We start from the raw sequence: 22,401 nt of genomic DNA on the forward strand, positions 1-22,401 counted from the left end.
ACTACTCGCCGTCGTCTCACTGATATGTTGGAACGGGGCCACATGTCAACGAAACATGGTCTGTAATTTCTCGTGCAAAATGCGATCTGGCCGCGTTGGCCCGAGGTGCCGCATTAGTTATCGACCTTTATTTTTTTAATGGCGTGCCGATCAATTTTGAAGCATGACTAACAAGTACTGTACGCAGAGAAAATATAAACTACTCTACCACTACTCCACCTCCAGTACTAGTAGTATAAAAAAGATATATAGGCTGGAGCTTGAGCGCTTTCTTGCTAAGGGCTGCCCACTTGCTTCTCACACTACCACCCTCTCTCCAGATCTAAAAAAGACGGCCCCTCTCTCCCTCCTCACCGGTGGTCACAGATCCACCGGGGAAGAAAAGGACATGCAGTTTTGACGCACTCGTCGTCGGCGAGCGAGGTCACGCACTGACGACAAGGCCGTCCTCTCAGACCTAGCGCCCACGCGGGATGGCCTCCATCCCCAAGCTCGATGTCGTAGTGTGTGCGGAGGACGACGACCACGGGCGAAGCCACTTCCCGCCGACCCTCAGGTATGCTACCTCTTTTCGAACCATAACCTTGTTCTATTGCCCCATCTGCCACGTCGTTGCATGTGGATCTTTTTCCACTCCACCATCTTCCCAATTTGCTATCCTCTGCTCTGCTGGCCACGCAGACGAAAACCATAATTTGCACTATTAAAGGAAACCCTACTTCATGCAGACTAATCCATGTCTGGGTTGAATAAGGAAAGGAAGGGAGACTGTACTATCCAAGAGAGTAGGCATCGAACCCGCATCTAGGTTGAAAAGGGGAAAATCAGTAGCTAAGGAACGATTCTTGTGTCTCTTGGTTGAAGAAGGGTAGAAAGGCATGACAACGCAATAGAGAATGACCAGGTCGATCGGTTTGTTGTCCTCGCATAGGAAAAAGGTGGCTAAAGAGAGCAAAAATGGGACGTAATCCACATATGCTGCTTGGATATTTGTTGCTTTGGGCAACCATACCTCCCTCACCACTCTGCGTCCGTGGAGGTACATCGTACTGGTGCGCCCACTGTCCAAATGGGCCTCTCATGCTCTTATTGCCACTTTTTTTGCTGTTAGTATAACACCAACAGTCAAGTCAAGCAATGCTACTGCTAAAGTGAAGCCACATTTAACTAATGCCGCTCTTAGTCTAATGCCACCGATAAATTTAAGCAATGCCATTTAATGTCACTGGATTATTTCAGGGTTAGCTGTTGATTGTGGATGTATTAAAGATTTTTCAGCTAAGGCATTCTAATGCTGTTGCATAGCCAGTATACCAACGATGAAACTTGTTACTACCTTTAGATTTTTGCACTGTTAATGCTTATAGATTACATACCTCACTTTCATGAGATAAGTTAATTTTTTTGTACAGTGTCACCAAAATGCCAAGGCACTGATGTCATTTTATTTTGGTTAAACTGCACAGACAATTATGAAGACAAGAGGAAAGGTCAAGAGTGGGCACCTCCTCCTCCGGCTGTTCTCTTGATTCGTTCGATCAAGTTTTTATGTTTGATCGATTATCAAGATTGGGATAGCAATTTTTAAGGTCCCCCCGAGTTCGAAATGATATTTACCTTGGAGGTACATGGTTTGCAATTTTTTTATACTGTCATTAGTTAATAATGCTAGTTACCTTCAGACTTTTGTATTTGGTTTAATGCTCATGTAGAGCTAGTATACCAATGCTGAAACTTGTTACCTTTACATTTTGTATTGTTAATTCTTATAGAAACCTTCCAGTGCTAGAGTTTATTGAAATCTGTTCAGTAAAACCATTGTACTGTACCCTGTAATAAACTAACTACTCTACTATTGCACTAGCCACTGGATTAGTGTATATTTGTAGTATTTGAATGGTGTTGCATTAGCGTATGGACATAAATAAAGTGTGGCAAGCTTTCCCAGATATGTGCTCAAGAAAACTACTACCTGTTTTTCTAAATACTAGACGTTTGGGTACTTTAAATTGAACCGCGAAATGTCTTATATTAAGTAACAAAGGGTGTAGAGTTCACTCAAATTATCCCGGTAAAGCTAGTCACACCTTTGTTAAAATTAATGTTCATTATGTTATCGGAGGAGGTCTGTATGTTTGTCTCTAATGCCTGTCGACTACATACCTGACATCATGATGTAATGTTAAGTCATTTCCTTTTGTACAGTGTCACTGAATTGTCAAGGCGGTGATGGCATTTTATTTTAGTAGAACTGCACAAAATTTGCTTAAAAGAAGAGGAAAGGTCAGGAATGGCTCAGTTTTTCAGAAAAAACTATGTATGCCTTCCTGACATTAGCCGTTGTTGCTTTATTTATTCCTTCAAACAGGTGGTTAGAAACAGTCTTGCTACCTTTTCCCATTATGAAATTGGAATGCTTATATTTGTGAGTCTATGCTTCAACTAGTGCCACTTTTAGAGTAATCACACTTTCAATATCTATGCAAACAGGGATGCTCGATTTTAGTGGAACTGCACAAAAAGTCCAACTGGTTCAACATTAGGAGCATGTTTTTTTTCAAACCTTTGTATCCAATTGGTGGCACTATGAGCTGTTCATTACGAAGGTACATGGTTTGCTACTATCTTGCTACTCTTTTTGTACTGTCATTAGATAGTAATACTAGTGGTTTGCATGTGAATTTATTGGCAGGGTGGACCTACATTGGAGGTGCAGGACAGGATTCAATGATTGGATACTCAATTTTGGTTGTATTGATTTCACCTCTTCCATCACTGCGAACATGGATATCCTTGGTCTGATGAAGAATAGGTGCTATATTTCTGCTCTGAACTAGCAAATCAATTCAGTATGAAATTGTCCAGGGCAAAACATAACTGTATCAGATTGTCCAGTGCAGAACATGACAGATGCTAAGCGGAAGAGACATGTTTAAACCGAAAATACAAGGTGTGGTATATGTTTACTAGTTGCTTGATATTTGTGCAGACAAAGATGTCTGCCCGTTGCTATTTGGCAAACAAACAAAGTGTCCGCAATTTTGGTTGAACTGCACAAGAGAATAGTATAGTCACTGCATGCAGTGCCATTTGAAAATAGACACAGAAAGATTGGATAGTCACTTCATGGACTGCAGAAAAGTAGTATTGTACTATTTATTGGCCAACACTAGGTGCTTCATTGCTTTGGTCTGATTATACAATGGGCATCATTTTGCCTAAGTTAAAGTTTGTATTCCGAAAATAGTCTCGCGGTATGATCGAGAGAATACCAAATCATATTGCAGTGGATGTTCCTCCATCATGTGTGGTTTATTCTCATGGTTCCAGCTGTTGGTGAAACCACTTACGTTTGCAAGAGGAATTGTAGACTTCACAAACAAATTTGTCTTTCAGTCTGTACTGAATGTTGGCCAAGAGAAGCATCCATGTTAGTAGGAAGAACACATGTTTTTTCTAGATCTCTGCTTTTGGAGCTACATATTTGTATATGATCTGTGAATCATTGAGATGCATTAACATGTTGATCTTATGTATGGGAATCGTACTAGTTAGTTTTAGTTGCGACGTGAGATCTGAAGTGGCTGATCTTTGCTTTTGGAGCTACATATTTGTATATGATCTGTGAATCATTGAGATGCATAAACAGTTACTTATTTCTGTTCGCCCAGTGTTTACAAGTTACTGGTCGATCACTAGCTAGCCTACAAATGCGCTCCTGGCAGTTTTATTTGCGATGCAAGATGCGAAGTGGCAGTTTTTTGAATAAAAATGCCTATCTCTGAAGAAACTGGCAGGCTACACTATCGATCCTACACGGATAAAAATGCCTACCTCTGAAGAAACTGACAAGCTACACTATCGATCCTACACGGATAAATAGCGGATCACGCACGTACTACCTCCTTTCCGGTTTGCAGGGCTCAATTCAAGAAACGCCCTACTCGATCCTACACGAATAAATAGCGGATCACGCACGTACTAGTACTCCCTCCATTTTTATTTACTCTGCATATTAGAGTTGACTGAAGTCAAACTTCGTAAAGTTTGACCAAGTTTATAGAAAACAATATAGACATTTATCATAATAAATCTATACGATGTGAAAGTACATTTAATAATAAATCTAATGTTGTTGATTTGTTATTGTATATCTTAATATTTTTGTATATAAACTTGGTCAAAGTTTGTAAAGCTTGACTTTGACCAAAGCTAATATGCGAACTAAATAAAAACGGAGGGAGTACCTCCTTTCCGGTTTGCAGGGCTTAATTTAAACCTCTCATCAACCAAGGTACTCCCTCCGTCCGGGATTTATTAGTCCCGTGAGCAAAGTAGCAAGACCAAGGCATGCCAATAATTAACGGCATGTAGAAGTTTAAGCCTAATTAATTCCAGCAATTTAAGTGGCTGCATGCATGCCCTCGGCTGCGACTCGTTGCATGCTGCTTCGCGTACTGCCTACGAGCGATTCTATGTGCCTGCATGCAGCCGGCCGTAATTAAGGCAGCTAACTGATGTGAAAAAAGATACGCTTTAAATCCGTGGAATCATTATTGACAAGGAGGGAGATGATTCGAGTGCACTCGTTTGACCGCCATGCCGGCGTGTGACCCAGACGGGACGGGACGGCACAGTCATCATTTCAGTTTCTCTAGTTTTCCACGGCAAGCTGGCGCGCTAAGCCATTATGCATTGAATTCCGATGACCGCCGCGCTACCTTCCGCCTATAAGTACTGTTTCCCGGCCTTCTCAGGTGCCACCGTGATCCAACTCGCCATATCCTCATAAGCCCCCACCGGCCCGACGTCGCTCGCCACGTCCGCCATGCCCCCGCCCATCCGCGGTAGGCGACGCCGGAGGCGGTCACCGCCGGAACTAGTGTTCGGGTTTTCACCGGAAGGCAGACGGAGGGAGGAGGCATTCTATCTATCTTTAGATGGCAATGCAGAGATTGAGGAGTTGTTGGAGCGCGACCGCATGGCGGAGGAGCAGGAGTTGTTGGAGCGCGACCGCCTGGTGGAGGAGCGGCGTATCGCCGATTTGCGCCGCCAGCGGGACATGGAGCAGTAGCGCACTGACGCTCTGAGTCGTGAGCAGAGCGCCCGCAACTGGGCCGACTACGTGGAGGCCGGCGCCCGGCAAATAGCCCTGGAGGCTGTCGGGCACGCACGCATTCGCGACGCCGATTTTTACTACCAGCTCGTCAAGTGGGTTTCCCGCTTGGAAGCCGAAGCTTTGGTGGACCACGCTGGCATGGAAAGGGCCAACACGCGCGAGCAACGCGCCCTATCGCACCTCTGGCAAGTTCGAGGTGAGGTGGAGGATGCCGGTGTCGGCGTTTAGCATGGACAGCAGATGGCGGCCGGCATCGTCTAGTTAGCTAAGAGTAGGTTAGTACTTGTACGCTACTAGAGTGTTAGTGGGAGTAGATAGTTAACTTGGCTATGATGGTTGTCAACGTGGAAGTTCAGTACTCTATATGTGGATCAGACCTGTTACTTTGGTCTGAATGTTGAACTTTCCGTTTGAACGTATGGAATGGGCTGTTATTTTTTTAAATGGGTTGTATTTGTCCTCCACGGTTTAGAGGCTGACTTGTGGGCCTAGCAAGTTGACGCGTACACAATCAGGAGATGATTGTACGTGGAGAGGATGGTAGCAGGGACCCGTCAAGGTCATGGCAGTACGCAAGCAAGTGCCTCCTTATTTCAAGCCAATAAAAAATGGCTCCTCCTAGTGGATTTCTGACATCTAGGTCCCATGCCATTGTCAACGTAGTCAATAAATGAGAGAATTGCACAACAAGCGGCTGACACCAGGGACCCAGCAGCTCGCCCAGTTATTTTTGTTTTGGGTTAATTTGATAAATGCCACTCCAAATCTGGTGTATCCGAGAAATTCCACTGCAATTTCCAAACTTTGAAAAATGCCATTTCTAGTGGCATTTTTCGAAGTCTGGAGTGGCGTTTTTCAAAGTTTGCAAACTGTAGTGGCGTTTTTCAAAGTTTGCAAAAATTGCACTGGCATTTTTCAAAGTTTGGAAATTGCAGTGACATTTTTATGAATTTCCATAATTGGAGTGGCATTTATATAATTTGTTTTTGAGACCGAAGCAGGGTGTCAACTGGGCTGTGCGGAACACTCTGGCCTGTCTAGACAGTCTTTTTTTTATGTTTACCACATACCAGCCTAGTAGTTTTTTTTTCTTTCTGAAAATGGCTAGCCCAGTTCTTTTGTGATTTATCAATTAAGTCGCTTTATCAGGCCTGTTGGGCTGCAAATCTTTCAAGACGAGGAGAGCTTCATTCGGCTGGCCGAGAAAATGGCCTATCAGTAATGAGAAATGGGTTGTACATTTTTAAAACACATCAAACCGGCAATTATTTTCAAATATCTTTTTTCATTTCGAGATTTTAAATTGCATTGATTTTTATGCGTGGACAATTTATTGGATTTTATATTGATATACATTTATTTTTTAAATCAGTCTGAATGTGACTCGAAATTTTGGGATTAAAAACAGTTCAGACCGCACCGACATATGCAAAATTTCATATAATTTTTTAACCATGGCCACAATATGGGCTGTAATGCTAACATAAAGAATATGGGCTCCAAAAAAACCCGTAAGAATTAGCAAATGGGCTGTGAATTATTTGAAATAATGGCAGATGGGCTGTATGCTGCTTTTCACAGATTTGAGGCTTTCCACAGATGGGCTGTATGCTGCTTTTCACAGATTTGAGGCTTTCCACAGATGGCCTGTATACTGTTGGATGTCCATCCAACGGCCGTCGTGCTTCTTCAATATCTACTCTTCCTGTTCCAGCCGCTCAAACAAGCGCCGGCGGGACTGCCTGCTCCCTCCTCCCCGTGGCCGGTTGTGCTGCCGCGCAGGCCTCACCGCCCCACCGTACTCCCATCGCTGGCCTAGCCATCCCTCTACTCACCCACACCTGTTGTTATTCTCCAGCGACGGCAGACGAACCAGTAAACCCTTGTACAGTCGTACGCCCCTCCGCGTGGGAAACAAAAACAACGGCCGAGTCTTCCCTGCCTTCGTGTCGTTCCCTTCCTAGGCCTCGCCGTCGTCCACCGCCCTAGTGCTCTCGGCGTGGTGTGGTCGGCGTGGTCAACAACCGACATGCATCTGAAGTGGACTGTACGTGGAGAGGCTGATAGCTGGGTCCATGGCCGCACGCAAGGAAATGCCTCCTTATTACACTCAAAATAATGATTTCCTCCACCTGACATCTGGGACCCACCGAAACGGCCTCTGTATTTCCCGAAAAAAACGTTACCGCCGCTGACAGCTTGGACCCACCAGCTATATCTTTGCACGCAAGGAAGTGCCTCCTTATTACGCACAAAAAAATGAATACTCCCCCTGCTAGCTGGGACCCAGTATAGTGGGCCTACTAAGTTGACGGGGATGAAGGGCTTTGTCAACTTAGTCAATATGCACGATTCTAGCTCGACTGACCGTACGATGTCCATCCAACGGCCGTAGTGCTTCTTCAACCTCTGGTCTTCTTGCTCCAGCCGCCCAAAGCAGCGTCGGTCGTGTCGCCTGCTCCTGCCTCCCATGGCCGGCTGTGCTGCCGCGGAGGCCTCACCACCCCCATACTACTCCCACCGCTGGCCAGGCCATCCCTCCACTCCACTCACCCACACCCCCTGTTATTCTGCGGCGACGGCAGCGCAGCCGAACCAGTGAACCCTCGTACTCCTTTCCGCGTGGGCATCCACTGCCGCGTCTTCCCCGGCTCCACGTCGTCCCCTTCCTAGGCCTCGCCGTCGCCCATCGTCGTGGTGCTGTCGGTGCAGCGTGGTCAATGTGGTCAACGACCGAATTCCATCGGAAGAATACTGTACGTGGAGAGGCTGACAGCTGGGTCTACGGCAGCCGCAAGGAAGTGCCTCCTTATTACGCGGAAAATAATTATTCCTCCACCTGACAGCAGGGACCCACCGGACGCCCACCAGTATATCGCGAAAAAACGTTTGCCCCTGACTGCTGGGACCCACCCGACGGGCCACCGTATTTCGCGAACAAACGTTCCCCCTGCTGTCAGCTCGGACCCATCGGAAGTGCCTCCTTATTACGCACAAAAAAATGAATACCCCCCTGCTAGCTGTGACCCACCTTGGTGGGAGGCTGACTTGTGGGCCTACTAAGTTGACGGGGACGGAGGGCTTTGTCAACTTAGTCAATATGCACGATTCTAGCTCCAGTGACCGTGTGATGTCCATCCAACGGCCGTAGTGCTTCTTCAACCTCTGGTCTTCTTGCTCCAGCCGCCCAAACCAGCGCCGGTCGTGCCTCGTGTTCCTGCCTCCCGTGGCCGGCTGCGATGCGGTGGAGGCCTCACCGCCCCCTACTACTCCCACCGCTGGCCAGGCCATCCCTCTACTCACCCACACCCCCTGTTATTCTGCGACGACGGCAGCCTCACACCGCAGGGAACCAGTGAACCCTCGTACTCCTCTACGCGTGGGCATCCACTGACGCGTCTTCCCCGGCTCCGCGTCGTCCCCTTCCTAGGCCTCGCCGTTGTCCACCGCCCTGGTGCTCTCGGCGCGGCGTGGTCAACGTGGTCAAGGAACGGCTTCCATCGGACGTGGACTGTACGTGGAGAGGCTGACAGCTGGGTCCACGGCCGCAGCAAGGAAGTGTCTCCTTATTACGTGCAAAATAATTATTCCTCCACCTGATAGCGGGGACCCACCGGACGGGCCACCGTATTTCACCCCCCTAACTGCTGGGACCCACCAGCTACATCTTCGCATGCAAGGAAGTGCCTGACAGTCGGGACCCACCTGGTCGAAGCGTACGTAGCGTTGTCATTCTGGTCGCGAGCGTGTACGTACATATATACTGGTGGATGTAGAAGCGTGCACCTGTCGTAGTAGAGGCGGCCAGGGTGCAAGAAAGAAAATACGGCCATGTATGTGTACATACGAATGGGGTCTCGAACGCCTACTCGCGCATACGTACGGTGAGGGCTCGTTGACATGGCTGGGTCGGAACGGAGAAACAGCATCGTCATCGTGTTCATGGGGAGGCAACAGAATGCGTCGTGTTCATGGGGAGGCAACGGAATGCGTCGTGTTCATGGGGAGGCAATGGAACGCGTGGGAGCCAACCGGCTGGGTCGGAACGAAATGCGTGGTCGTGTTCATCGGGAGGGCTTGGACGGAATAGGCGATGGAAACGAGGCCTGGCGTACCGCACAACGGAGGAAACTGACCTCCTATGTTCGGAACAGGGTCCTGTTGATCGGGAGGGGTCTGGCGTACCGCAAAACGGAGGAAACGGACCTCCTACGGTCGAAACGGGTGTCATGTTCATCGGGAGGGGTGTGGCGTACCGCAAAACGGACGAAACGGACTTGTGTTGGAGCGCTACGGTCGAAACGTGGGTCCTGTTCATCGGGAGGGGTGTGGCGTACCGCAAAACGGGACTCCATGGGATACTGTTCATCTCCACCGTCGACCCCCTCCAGCCTCCACAAGCTACTATTCATCCACCGTCGACCTCCTCCAGCCTCCACCTGCGACTATTCATCCACGGGCTCCTGTTCATCCAGTCTCCACCGCACGCTACTCCACCGGCTATTGTTCAACCAGCCCTCTCTGCGGGCTCCTGTTCAACCACCCCTCCACGGGCTACTATTCATCCTTCCCTCCACCGTCTACTGTTCATCCTGCCCTCCACGGGGTGGTCCTGTTCATCCAGCCCTCCACGGGGTCCTGTTCATCCAGCCCCAACCGGCTCGATCGATCGGGGTCCTGTTCATCCAGAGGCAACACCACGGGGTCCTGTTCATCCACACCCACCGGGAACTGCTCATCCACCCCCCCCCCCCGGCAACGCTCACTGTTCATCCAGAGGGCATCATCGATCGGCTTCAGTTAGCAGCAGTAGCGAAGGAATCGCTCGATCGGGTTCAGTTAACAGCCATCGATCGATCGCTCGGGTTCAGTAACGCGTAGCCTGCAGTGCAATCGCTCGGGTTTAGTTAGAGCCCAATGCCTCGCTCGGGTTCAGTTAGAGACAACGCCTCGCACACACGCGCGTACGTGTATGAGAGAAACGCGCATCGCTCGGCCCCCGACCTCCCACCGTAACCGGGAACTCCCCGAAATTTTCCTCGCCCTCGCTTCTACCACGGTTTTTTCCATCATGGATGGCCCAAAGAATGTCATGCATCTGCGTCTCCGGCCCGCCCAGGACGTAAAGCCCATTTTCTGTCATGATTTTTGTCATAGAAGTAGGAGCCCACCACATCTATGATGATACCGGGTTTTGTCACAATTATCATCATAGAAGTGTCATATGTATGACAGAATTTTTTTTCGTTCGGCCCAAAATGTCACGGATGTGTCTTTTTTGTAGTGTTGGGTGTGTCCACCATGTATATATCATATGATGAGGTGGCTGTCCAGTGCCTTGTGGGCAGTGGTTCCTGTTCGTCTCCCGCATCGTCGTCCATACCGTCGATGTCTTCGGAGTCGAAGTCGAGCGTGTCGGTCAAATCGTCGACAGTGGCTACTAAGTGGGTGGTGGGTGGGCGGCGAATTTCTTCGTCATCCGCATCCCAATCCTGCCGGACATAGTTCGGCCAGGACTCTCCTGACGAGGAGAGAGACCTTAATGAGTTCAGTATGTCGCCGAAGGGCGAGTGCTGAAAGATATCCGCGGAGGTGAACTCCATGATCGGCGCCCAGTCGGATTCGATAGGCACGGGCGCATGCGGTTTGGAGTCCGTGGCCAGGGAAGAATCCGGCAGTTCGGCGTCACGGCTCCCGTGAAGGGTAAGGTCGATACTCGGCTCGATCGCCGCTGAGGATACGGCCTCCGTGGCGGGGTCTATCCACCCGTCCATGGGTGGCGCAATTGGCTCCGAATTAAGGGTCGGAGCAGTTGCCGGTGCGGTCTCCTGAACACTGTCCGATGGTAGAGCTAAATCATGCTCATCGTGACCGTGCGGCGCACTCGGCAGGGGCTCGAATCCATCGAAGATCAAGTCTCCGCGGATGTCGGCCGTGTAGTTTAAGCTTCCAAACCTGACGTGGTGGCCAGGGGCATAACTCTCGATCTGCTCCAGATGGCCAAGCGAGTTGGCCCATAGTGCGAAGCCGCCGAATACAAAGATCTGTTCGGGGAGAAAAGTCTCACCCTGGACTGCATCGCTATTGATGATCAAAGGAGCCATCAAGCCTAACGATGACGACACAGAGGAACTCTCAATGAAAGCACCAATGTCGGTGTCAAAACCGGCGGATCTCGGGTAGGGGGTCCCGAACTGTGCGTCTAAGGCGGATGGTAACAGGAGACAAGGGGCACGATGTTTACCCAGGTTCGGGCCCTCTTGATGGAGGTAAAACCCTACGTCCTGCTTGATTATTCTTGATGATATGAGTGTTACAAGAGTTGATCTACCACGAGATCTGAGAGGCTAAACCCTAGAAGCTAGCCTATGGTATGATTGTATGTTGTCCTACGGACTAAAACCCTCCGGTTTATATAGACACCGGAGGGGGCTAGGGTTACACAGAGTCGGTTACAAGGAAGGAGATCTACATATCCGTATTGCCAAGCTTGCCGTCCATGACAAGGAGAGTCCCATCAGGACACGGGACGAAGTCTTCAATCTTGTATCTTCATAGTCCAACAGTCCGGCCAAAGGATATAGTCCGGCTATCCAGATACCCCCTAATCCAGGACTCCCTTAGTGAGCCCCACAATTTTTCATGAAGACGAGTGTTTGCTAAGCCAAGGACCTATCATTTGCATTTTAGTATCCAAAATCACATTGAGTCCATATTCATGCCAATACTATCAAAAGGGGAATGAGGTTGCTAAGCTAAGTTTCTTTCTCTTTGTGCTTAAAGATCAAACTCCAATGCCATGCGACAGGTGTGGTGAGCAATCTTCATCATTCAAAAAAAATCAAAGTCCAATGCCCTCAAAATACTTTTATTTGTCCACTATATCTACCTACACTTTCATATTGTGGAGTTGTCTAACTCTTCTAGTTGGAACCGCCGAGTCATTCTCCCAGATAGCAGTTGCAAACCCTAATTGTTCGGAGCTATCAAGCATTCCACTCAGAATCTTCGAGTTGTTTTAAAGTGTGGGTGATGGCGGTCGGTGCAGTAGTCCACTTGGAGCATCCGAACGCTATCTGGTCGAACCATGCAAGCTGTTTGAAAGTTGCCACCTTTAGTATTGTTCGATGCTTCCAAGTTGATCATTCCAGAGCCTTCGAGCTATGTTAAAGTGTGTGTAACGATCATATTTTTGTTTCATAAATACCCCCACCCATTCCATTAGTTCACTGAAAGCAAACTCCATTCATATCATTTTTTAGAGAGAACTCCACCTTTTTGTGCTGATTTCAAAGGTCTTTCACTAAAACCATCAAGCCAAGTCTTTGAGATCTCATCACCTCTTTGCTTTTCCCTCCCGCTTCTCCAATCAATAAGCTATATGAAAGGATCAAAGATGTAGATTAGAGGGGGGATGAATAGGATACTACAATTTTTTAAACTTATTTAACAAAGTTAGGGAATGTGCGGATAAAGTAAGTTCTCTAGATATGCAATCTACAGTAAGAACAACTTATATGGCAAACAAGATAGAACCAAGGTAAGCAAGATTAGCATGCTAACAAAGCTAGCGAGCAGAAAGTAAAGGTACGGTAAAGGATAAACCACACAAGTCGGGGATGTGGATGTATCCCAAACTTCACTCTTTGGGGAGTGATAATCTCCGCTGGAGAGGTGCTGAAGCCAAAGCTATAGAATGTCACCAAGTGGATCACCTAGTACCCCTTTGAGTCACCCCCAATGGATGAGACTCGGGCCATGCTACTTGTGAGCGGCGTTGAGATTTTCCTCGAAGAGGAAGGGTTAAGCAATATAGTAGGGGATAGTATTCCCCTAAGTGAGAACCAAAGTTATTATTGAACAAATAGGAGAACGACGCAAATGCCTAATGAACAATACCTGCACATACAAGAGCAAATACTTGCACCCAACACGGGCAAGAGGGTTGTCAATCCCCTCAAACTCGCTACTTGCAAGGATTAAATCTCATAGTTGAAACAAAGGAAAAACTAGAAAATTTAAGCACTCATTGATTCACAAGATTCCAAAATGCAGGAATGGAAAAAATATAGTAATATGATAAGATTGCACGTGCAAAATGGAGGATATAAAAATATATGTACTTGGAGGGTGTTTGATTTAAAAGAATAGAGAAGTCACAAGAATCATAAGAACCATAGTAAGGTTAATGCAAAGTTAAGATTAAGTCAATATTGTGCTACTTTGTCTTGTTATTTGTGCGTATGAATGTAAAAAGAAGGTTTGAATTACTTTGTTTCTCTTTTGAAATTCAAACCAAAGAAAAAAAATCCATGTTTCTTTTGAATCAAAAAGATGAATAGTGTCCACATAGAAAAACAATTCATATTCCAATGGTTTCTCCCTATTGTTAGGTTCTACCTAACATTCAAACAACCATTTTAGAGTTTTTACGTGGTTTTGACACCTTTTGTTGATATAAAAGGAGGTATACGCACCTCTCTAACTATACGACATCAAAACTTCGAGCATGCACACAACCAAATTATTATTTAAAAAACCGAAATGATCAACGACATACAACAATGACCTTTGGCTCCGGCCATCGCAATCGAAAGCAGCCGCATACCCTCATGAACCCTTCATCGTCTCATGGTCCAGACATGAGTAATGTCACGCGACTAATAACCATGACATTTCAATTTCATTTTTTGAGCACACACACACACACATTTCAGTTCAGTTCTAGCAGCGACAAGTTCTTTTTTAGCAAAAACAGCGACAAGTAATATGAATCGGATGACAATACTTTTTTGAGTCGTTTAGTTGCTATACATGTCAAACTGGGCCTGAGCTACCAAACTTCGGGTCCAAGGCCACTTGTCTCGGAAGAAAAGCCAGATGCCGACTCAGGAAAAAAAAGATGCCGAGTCGGAGTTTTTAACCGCATTCAGTGTAACGTCTCCGGGCCGTCTCTCTCCCATCCCACGCAGGCTCGCTGCAGCCTCTGCAGCCACTCAAAATCGCCCTGCTTTCTCGCACCCAATTTGAAGCTTCTACATGGAACACCTCAACCTAGGGCTCGCAGCAGCAGGAGAAGAAGACAAGCCGCGGTAGCCATCGAGATCAGCCGGGAGAGAAAAATCGAGGGGCTACGAACGAGAGCAGGAAGCCATGGCCTTCCTCCTCCCCAAGCTCACCACGCCGCCCTGCAGATCGCCGCCGCCCAAAATCGGCCTGCCGAGCCACGGCGCCGGCGGCAGGCTCCACGGCTCCGGCCCGGCGCAGGCCGCCGCGCCGGCCCACCTCAACCTCCCGCTCCTCCTCAGCGCCTCGCAGCAAGAAGCCCCCGCGGCCAAGTCCGCGGAGACCAGGAGCAGGGCCGCGAGCGGCGGCGGCGGCGGCGGCGGGGACCCGCGAAGGTCGGATTTTTACCTCAACCTTGGGGCGGCGGTGCGCGCGCTGCGGGACGACCTGCCGGCCGTGTTTCTCCGGGAGCCCAACTACGACATCTACCGGTGAGCAGGCCTTCCCTATTCCCGTGTGACTATTTTTGTTCCTTGTTTTTTTTCTTTCAATAATATTAGTGGTGAGTTTTGTCTGATTAGTTATCTAAAAAGCTCGTTGGTAATTAGTCATGGAAACATCTTTACATCCAAATCATAGCTCGGCAGTTCCAGGAATCAAAGCTGAAACTTGAACTGAAATTATGATGTGCAGCTAGTACCAATTTCAGTGCTCATGAAATGGCTATTCGTGCAATAATTAATAGAGCTTGCCACTCGTACGGGTTATGATTCAGAATCCTGGATGTGATAGGGGTTTGTTCTGTCATCCCAACATTAGCCCTTTATTAACTGCAAACATGTCGTATTCATGATTGGAATTGAATCAATTGATGAACTGGCTTAACAAATTTACAAGAGGCTAAGGCCACTAGAGGGCAGTGACACTGACAGTCCATCATCAGCAATTGCAACAGTATGTGTTGTCCTAGTATTAATACGAATAAGTAAATAACCGAGTATGATTCTGGTTATGCCTGACACTGACAGGAATGCTAACTGCATATATTTCATTTCTTGCAAACTTCTATTCTTTGTAGATGCACCGTAGGTACACTCTTGTAAAATGGAGACTTTAAACATTCTTTACGTCGCATTGCAGCGAAGACATCACATTTGTTGATCCGCTGAACACTTTCCATGGGATCGACAACTACAAAACAATCTTCTGGGCTCTCAGATTCCACGGTCGTCTACTATTCAGTGAAATTGGGCTTGATGTGTCACGCATTTGGCAACTAACAGAAACCTCGATAGTTGTTCGGTGGGAACTGTGGGGCACACCGCGTGTCCCGTGGGAATCATATGGCTGCTTCAGTGGCACATCCAGGTACAAAGTCGACAGGAACGGGAAAATTTACGAGCATAAAGTCGACAACTTGGCATTGGACTTCCCCCGGCCGGCTGTCAAAGTGGGCAGCATTACTAACTTAGTAGTTGCTGCATACCCACCGAGCCCCAATCCAACTTTCTGGGATGTGGTTGGCACGGGCGATGGATGCTCATGGACAAAACTTTACCAAGCGGTGCTGGAGACAGTAGAGCGGGAAGGTGACATTCCCGCGGGCATTTGCATGGAAGGTCTACTCACTTGTTCATAGATGGAATCAACTTCAGGACTAGCTGCTTCGGTAGTGAGTTTTGCTAGAAACAAATGTATAGAATGTGGGTACATATTAACCACATCACTGTCAGTTCTCTGTTTGTATAATGTAGCTCAGCACTAGAACAACTTTAGATCAAATACATGGTAGATGACTATACCTCATCATCCTTGTTGTGTATTTTAGGATATTACTGCCACTTGCTTACATCTTATGAGATATGAATACAGAAGTTGTAGATTTTCTTCATGGGCTGGGAAAACTCTGCTCCCTAAATTATTTAAGAAAAATGGAAGATCTCGAAGAACATTTGTGATGTAATATTCATTTTCCTTTGCAATTTTTTCTCTGCTTGCTTAGGGAGCTGGGCCATTTGAATCATGAACTATTGTTAACACCCATGAACTGTAGATAGACCCTATGTGAGATGCCATTAACTGAGAGTTGTGTCAATCTTCTTTCTCAGAATTTATCTTGACCATGTGGAGTTTACATGGTCTGACATAGGACCTAGTTAAACATTCAAAACCTATGTTTTTAAGGCGACGCTTCGCTTTAAGGCGCTGGGGGGGCGCCTCGACGCCTAGGCGCCTAAAGCGGACATATTTGCAAAGCGCTGGGGGGGGGCGCCTCGACGCCTAGGCGTCGCCTAAGCGTCGCCTTAGAGACGCCTTAAAAACATAGTTCAAAACTTTGACTACCAATATATATTTTCAAATATTCGGACCGGAAACCTGGAGAGTCGTGTGTCAATTTTCTAGAAAAGAAACTTGTGTTCAAAACAAATTGGGTTTGTAAATATTCCCTCCGTTCACAAATACAAGATGTTCTAACTTTTTTGTGAACCGGGTTTATATCGACATGTTTTAGTGTGTTTGTTCACTCATTTCAGTCCGTATGTAGTTCATATTGAAATATCCAAAACATCTTACATTTGTGAATGGAGGGAGTATACTGTAAGAATAGTTAGTGGTAAGATTAATGTTTTGCAAACTGTATTGATGTCCAAAACCAAAACTTCTCTAGTTGTAGGGGCCAGAAGATATGTGCGAGTTTATTGATGTTTTTCCCCCTTCGTTTGACCTTTTATCAGCACAGCCATTTCGCCTGTCCTTCACTGCTATAACCTTCTTATAATCCTTGTGCCATCTCGAATGTACATTTGTATGCTTGCAGGCCGCTCTTCATATAAACTAAGTATTCACCAAGAAAAGGACATATATACTTGGTTCGAAGTGATCAATAAAGAACCATCCTAATGGCTGGCCGGCCGGCCGGCTGGCTGACTACTTCCCTATAGGTTTTTATTCTGTGGTGCAGCAAAGCACTATGCAGACCCAAGCCATCATGAAGCACCTCCTACTCTCTTGCACCTGTCTCCTACTCTGTGCCGTAGTCACACCGGTGACTGCCGACATTTTGCGTGAAGCTGAAGCTCTTCTGAGTTGGAAGGCTAGCTTGGACGGCGCCGATGAGTCCCTAAGCTCATGGTCATTGGCCAACTCCACCGGCGTCTGCCACTGGATGCACATCAGTTGCATCTCTGCCAGGAGCACCATCGTCAACCTCAACATCAGCGGTGCGAGTCTGAATGGCACACTTGACAAGTTCGACTTCTGGGCTTTCCCCAACCTGAAGAAGCTCATCCTATTTCAGAACGGTCTGCATGGCAACATTCCAGAAGGGATCGGTGACCTGACAAGCCTGGCGCGGTTGCGGATCAGCAGCAACTGGTATGTAACTGGTACAATTCCCCGTGGCATTGGCCGGCTGAAGCAGCTCACTGAACTGCAACTGGGAGGTTTGGGTCTTGATGGTGCAACGCTACCTGAAGAGATTGGTAACTTGACAAGCTTGACGAAGATTGCGCTCTACTCAATCAATTTGACTGGATCAATCCCGTTAACATTCGGGAGACTGAAGAAGCTCCGGTTGCTGAACCTGAGAAACAACAGTCTGACAGGGCGCATCCCGCTGGAGATTGGTAACATGACAGAATTACATCGCATGGACCTGACGCGGAACTATTTACATGGCCAGATACCAGGTACATTCTCTCGTTTGGTAAAGCTAAATGGCTTGTTGCTGTCAGAAAATCAGCTCGGAGGCGACGTCATCCTTGAGCTAGGGAATAGCAGCAGGCTGTCTTATATCAACATCGCAAAAAATAGCTTCTCTGGGGTCTTCCCGCCGTCCATTTGCGCGGGAGGGGCACTGGTTACGGTCCTTGCTGCATACAATGGATTTACAAGCCTTCGCAGCCTGACCTTTCAGAACTGCACGACCCTGGAGCACATTGACTTCACAGAAAACAAAATTGTTGCAGACCTAATGGCTTGTTTTGGCAAGCCTCCAGAACAACTTCGAGGGTTAACTGTCAGTAATAACCATCTGTATGGCACACTTCTGACAGATGATGGTGAGGTATTCCTCTGCAACTCTACTAGGTTATCACTTCTGGACCTATCAAATAATGCCTTAAATGGAGACCTCTCCAACTCCAAGTGTTTATGGAACATGCGGCATTTGGAATTCATGGATTTGTCCAGTAACTCGCTCAGTGGTGTAGTTCCGTTCTTGGTGACGCCTAACCGGAATCTTCAGTCTCTACACCTAGCGAATAACCATTTCAGTGGAGCCTTTCCTTTGGTTCTTAAGAAAAGCAAGAAACTTATCACTCTAGATCTGGGAGGCAATAATTTCTCAGGTGGAATACCTTCTTGGATAAGCAAGAGCTTGCCTGAACTAAGATTTCTTTTACTGTCATCAAACATGTTTGATGGCATCATACCATCACAGATATTACAATTTCGTCAACTCCAGATATTGGACCTGTCAAAAAACAAGTTCACTGGACGGATTCCATCCAATTTTGGTAACTTTACTGGCATGATCCAAGAACAGAAAAATGGGAACGGCACATACTGCTACCTGCCAGAAGAGCAGCTTCGTATAGTCCTGAAGAATGAGGGTTATCTTTACAACTTCACGATATCGTTCATAGTGGGTATGGACTTATCTAGCAACTTCCTTTCACAAGAGATCCCAAAAGGGCTCACATCACTTGTTGGACTCAGGTACCTAAACTTGTCAAGAAACCATCTCTCAGGTGGTATTCCTGGAGACGTTGGCAATCTGGCATTGCTAGAATCCTTGGACCTTTCAGAAAACCAACTCTCAGGGGAAATTCCTCCAAGCCTTGCAGATTTGAAGGCCCTCGGCACTCTGAACCTCTCGACCAACGGTTTATCGGGGAGGATACCTACAGGCAGCCAGCTGCAGACATTCCCAGATCCTTCAATATACAGCAATAATCCAGGGCTGTGCGGTTTCCCGCTGCAGGACTGTGTAAACCCATCTGCATCAAACCAAAATCAAATGAGCCAGGACGAAGATATGGAGACACTCTGGTTGTACTGCTTTGTGGTAGCAGGAGTCATCTTTGGGTTTTGGCTATACTGGGGCGTGCTCTTTTGCAACATGGAGATGTGCATTCTATCAATATGTCGACAACATGCAAGACAAGGGTAATTGCCAAGAAAATAGCTGCATATCGCACCTCCAAGCTAAGGCATGAACGAGGACGTGCATCACAAATTTCTTAAGTCGGTCATTGCCTGTTATATTTTCCCTTAATGATCTACATTTCTTAGGTTGTAATTTCTTACATGACCGAGTGGCACATCTCAAGTTGAAAGTTGTGCAAAAAAATTGTATGTAACTTTAGGCTTCAGAATGTGGGCAGTTGCACATTTCTTAACCTAAAGTTGTGCACAGTTTCTAAAATGTGCAACTACCTGTTACCATTGGGTCAAGATTGTAACCGTCCACTTGGATTTACAAATTGTTGCAGAAATTTGCAAATTGTCTGTAATATTTGCCCCTTACTCTCTGAAGAAAACTTATTAAACTACAGTCGAACTGTTAGGACTTATAAGCTTCAGTAGGAATGTTAGTGTAGTTTAATAAGCTATTCCAAATGTCAGCATCACAAAAATTGCAAACACAAAAGCTTGTTTGCGGCAGTGAAGAAATTTGTTTAGAGGTTTTGAATGCTTGCACCTGAATCCATTGAATTTGCCTCTGAAAAGTGATTTTTGTTTTCACTTTCACCAAAAAAAAGAACAAGCAGAGCATTCATGAACCCTGGTCCCATCATGGTTGGTTGAACCTACGTCTCATTTGAAGGATAGCATTATTGTATTGTCGATAAATATGTCTGGTTTTCGCAGCAGATTTTTTTTCTTGAACTTTATTCAATCATGCATTGTAGTACAATGGATTGCTACCCTTAAGAAAAGGAGGTAGGTTCCCATTATTCCTAAACTATGGCCTAAGTTTCATATTTGTTCATGGATTCCAAAACTAACTAGAAGGACACCCTCAACTTCCAAAATCGGTCTGTTTTATCCCCCTCTACCCCTAGCTGGAAATGGGGTGGTTTTGGTTGGTGTGGCACCTAACTGTCATTTTTTGTGTGCTAGTATCATGTCCAAGTGGACAAAAGTCATTGAGTCAGAATTTCAGAAATCATACAACAAGATCATATAAAATATGAGAAATCAAAGAGAACTTCTAAAATAAGATAATCATGTTAATGTAAAAAAGGGTTGAGGGTTTGAAAGATCAGGAAAACAAGAAATCATTACATAATAATAAAAATAATGAAAACAAAATGTTAAAATTGAAGGAATACAGTGGCACAATTGAGATAGCTCATATTTTTTAATATTCCCTCTTTGACTAGAAAATTTTAGAGAAGTGTAAATGCTGTCAAATTTAGAAGATCAATTTCAGATCTGTCTCGATATTTCATTAATATTTTACAGGATTTATTTATTCATTTGTACCTTGTCGTTTCCCCACATTTGTGAAGATTACTAAGTTTCTTGGTAATTTAATTTTCTTGCCACAATTTTCAGGTTATGCCCCATTTTCTCTTAAGGTTTTCTTCTTGTATTTAAATATCTCGGATTTCCTTTATGTAATAAGATCAAGTAGAATATCCTGATTTATTTTCAAACGATTCTTTTTACGATGCTAACTCCATGCGTGACCGCAAAAAATCGTCCGTTTTTTGTGGAGGGTGGAGGATAAAGTTAACAGTTCTGATACTTCATGGTGACTTTTTAACTCGTTCTGAAGTTTAGGGTGTAGCATGCACTTATCTCCTAACAAATCCTTGATGATTTGTTGGTTCTTTTAGTATCAATTTTTGACCTAATATCCAATCACCAGTAGGAACCATGCACAATTTCTAGGTCGACTGGGAAAAAATTCTAGTGGCTGGACTTGTGAATTGCATGTTATATAAGCTGCAACTGAATTATGTAGACTTCAGACTTCAGACTTCAAACAATTACGTAGATGTAGCATCCCTGCCCTCCACACGCGCGCGCGTGCGCACACACACACAAAATGCAGTGAAACTTAACAGCCAAAGCATCCTTACAGATTAAGCTATTGCAAAGACTTACAAAGTTCATCTTTACGACGGAATCGTTTTTAAAGAGGAATCCTTCACTCATTAAACTGAATATTTGTACAGTAGTAATAGTACGATTGTACTAGTGGACTCTTGAGAAGAACAATGGTGGATCAGCGAGCCATCCAGCTAAAGAGATGCCATAATTCACATGGCCAGGGACCAATCGACATCCTTCCCACTTGCTCCACGCTCTAGTGCACCGAAAGAACAAAACTGGCACATGCATTTGTTTAGCCTTTTGGGGAGGCTGGAAAATATAAATTGTGCAGAGATTTTCCTTTAGCAATAAACAACTCAGTAGGAACCGGCGAAATCCTCTAGACAGAAGTGAGACCTTATGTTTCAGTTCCAAACTTTGAATAGCGACGCGTATTTGGCGATCTATAGGACAGAAGTTGGTGGTGATGTGTAAACACAAAAGATTTAACAAGAGGAACTGGTGAGCTACTTCTGTGTTAAGATACCAACACAAGTAGTGGCCGATTTCCTTTATTTGACGATGGCAAGAAGATCAAGAAAGATAATCTGGCAACCAGCCCACATACATCACCATGTCCAAACATGCATCAAGAGAGGCTCAAGAGGTAATATTCCCCTGACTGTTTTATACAATAGTTGTTTCCTTAACATTTCAGAACAACTAGAAGCTAAAGTAAAAGCGCAATTTGCCATGCTAAAAATGGTGGGAATTGAGCATAAAACGATCTTGTTTCCTTTGGTTGTTCAGACAATGAGTTGAGTGAAGTTGAAGCATGCACCAACCATTTCGAGATGACAGATCGTTGACGAATGACAACGAACAAGAAAAATACAGAACTGGTAAACTGGCTATGTCTTGTCTGTTATGCTTGTTGACATTTTTGGCAACACAATCCACAAAGAATGATACTACTCGTAGTTGGATCACGCGTGAGAGGGAGGGGCCAAGAAATGGCCGCTGCCGACAGACAGACTGAAAATTAGCCAGGAAACTTCTATTTCAAAGAATGAACCAGAAAAGCTGGTGAGCTACCTGCATCGCTTTAGAAACACTTGCCGACAACTGGATACAATGGTGCATTTGACATTGTTCAAATTTTCTAATAATCCCTCTTTTGAGTAGAATATTTTAGTAAAATCTAAATGCCGTCAACTTTAAAACATCAA

General features: G+C 45.9%; 1 protein-coding gene and 1 pseudogene across 1 annotated transcript; both read left to right on the plus strand.

Annotated features, from left to right (window-relative positions):
- The first annotated feature begins 14,096 nt into the window (after positions 1-14,096).
- On the plus strand, positions 14,097-16,013 carry LOC125539492 (uncharacterized). Its single transcript, XM_087544774.1, has 2 exons — positions 14,097-14,616; positions 15,266-16,013. Exons 1-2 carry the CDS (start codon positions 14,273-14,275, stop codon positions 15,762-15,764), a joined length of 843 nt encoding a protein of 280 aa, XP_087400900.1. The 5' UTR covers positions 14,097-14,272; the 3' UTR covers positions 15,765-16,013.
- A 1,028-nt stretch (positions 16,014-17,041) lies between these two features.
- LOC147986473 (uncharacterized) lies at positions 17,042-20,178 on the plus strand (annotated as a pseudogene).
- Positions 20,179-22,401: the final 2,223 nt, after the last annotated feature.

The sequence above is a fragment of the Triticum urartu genome, chromosome 2A (assembly GCF_056163025.1).
Source record: "Triticum urartu cultivar PI428250 chromosome 2A, HENAU_Tu73, whole genome shotgun sequence".
Lineage (NCBI taxonomy): Eukaryota > Viridiplantae > Streptophyta > Magnoliopsida > Poales > Poaceae > Triticum > Triticum urartu.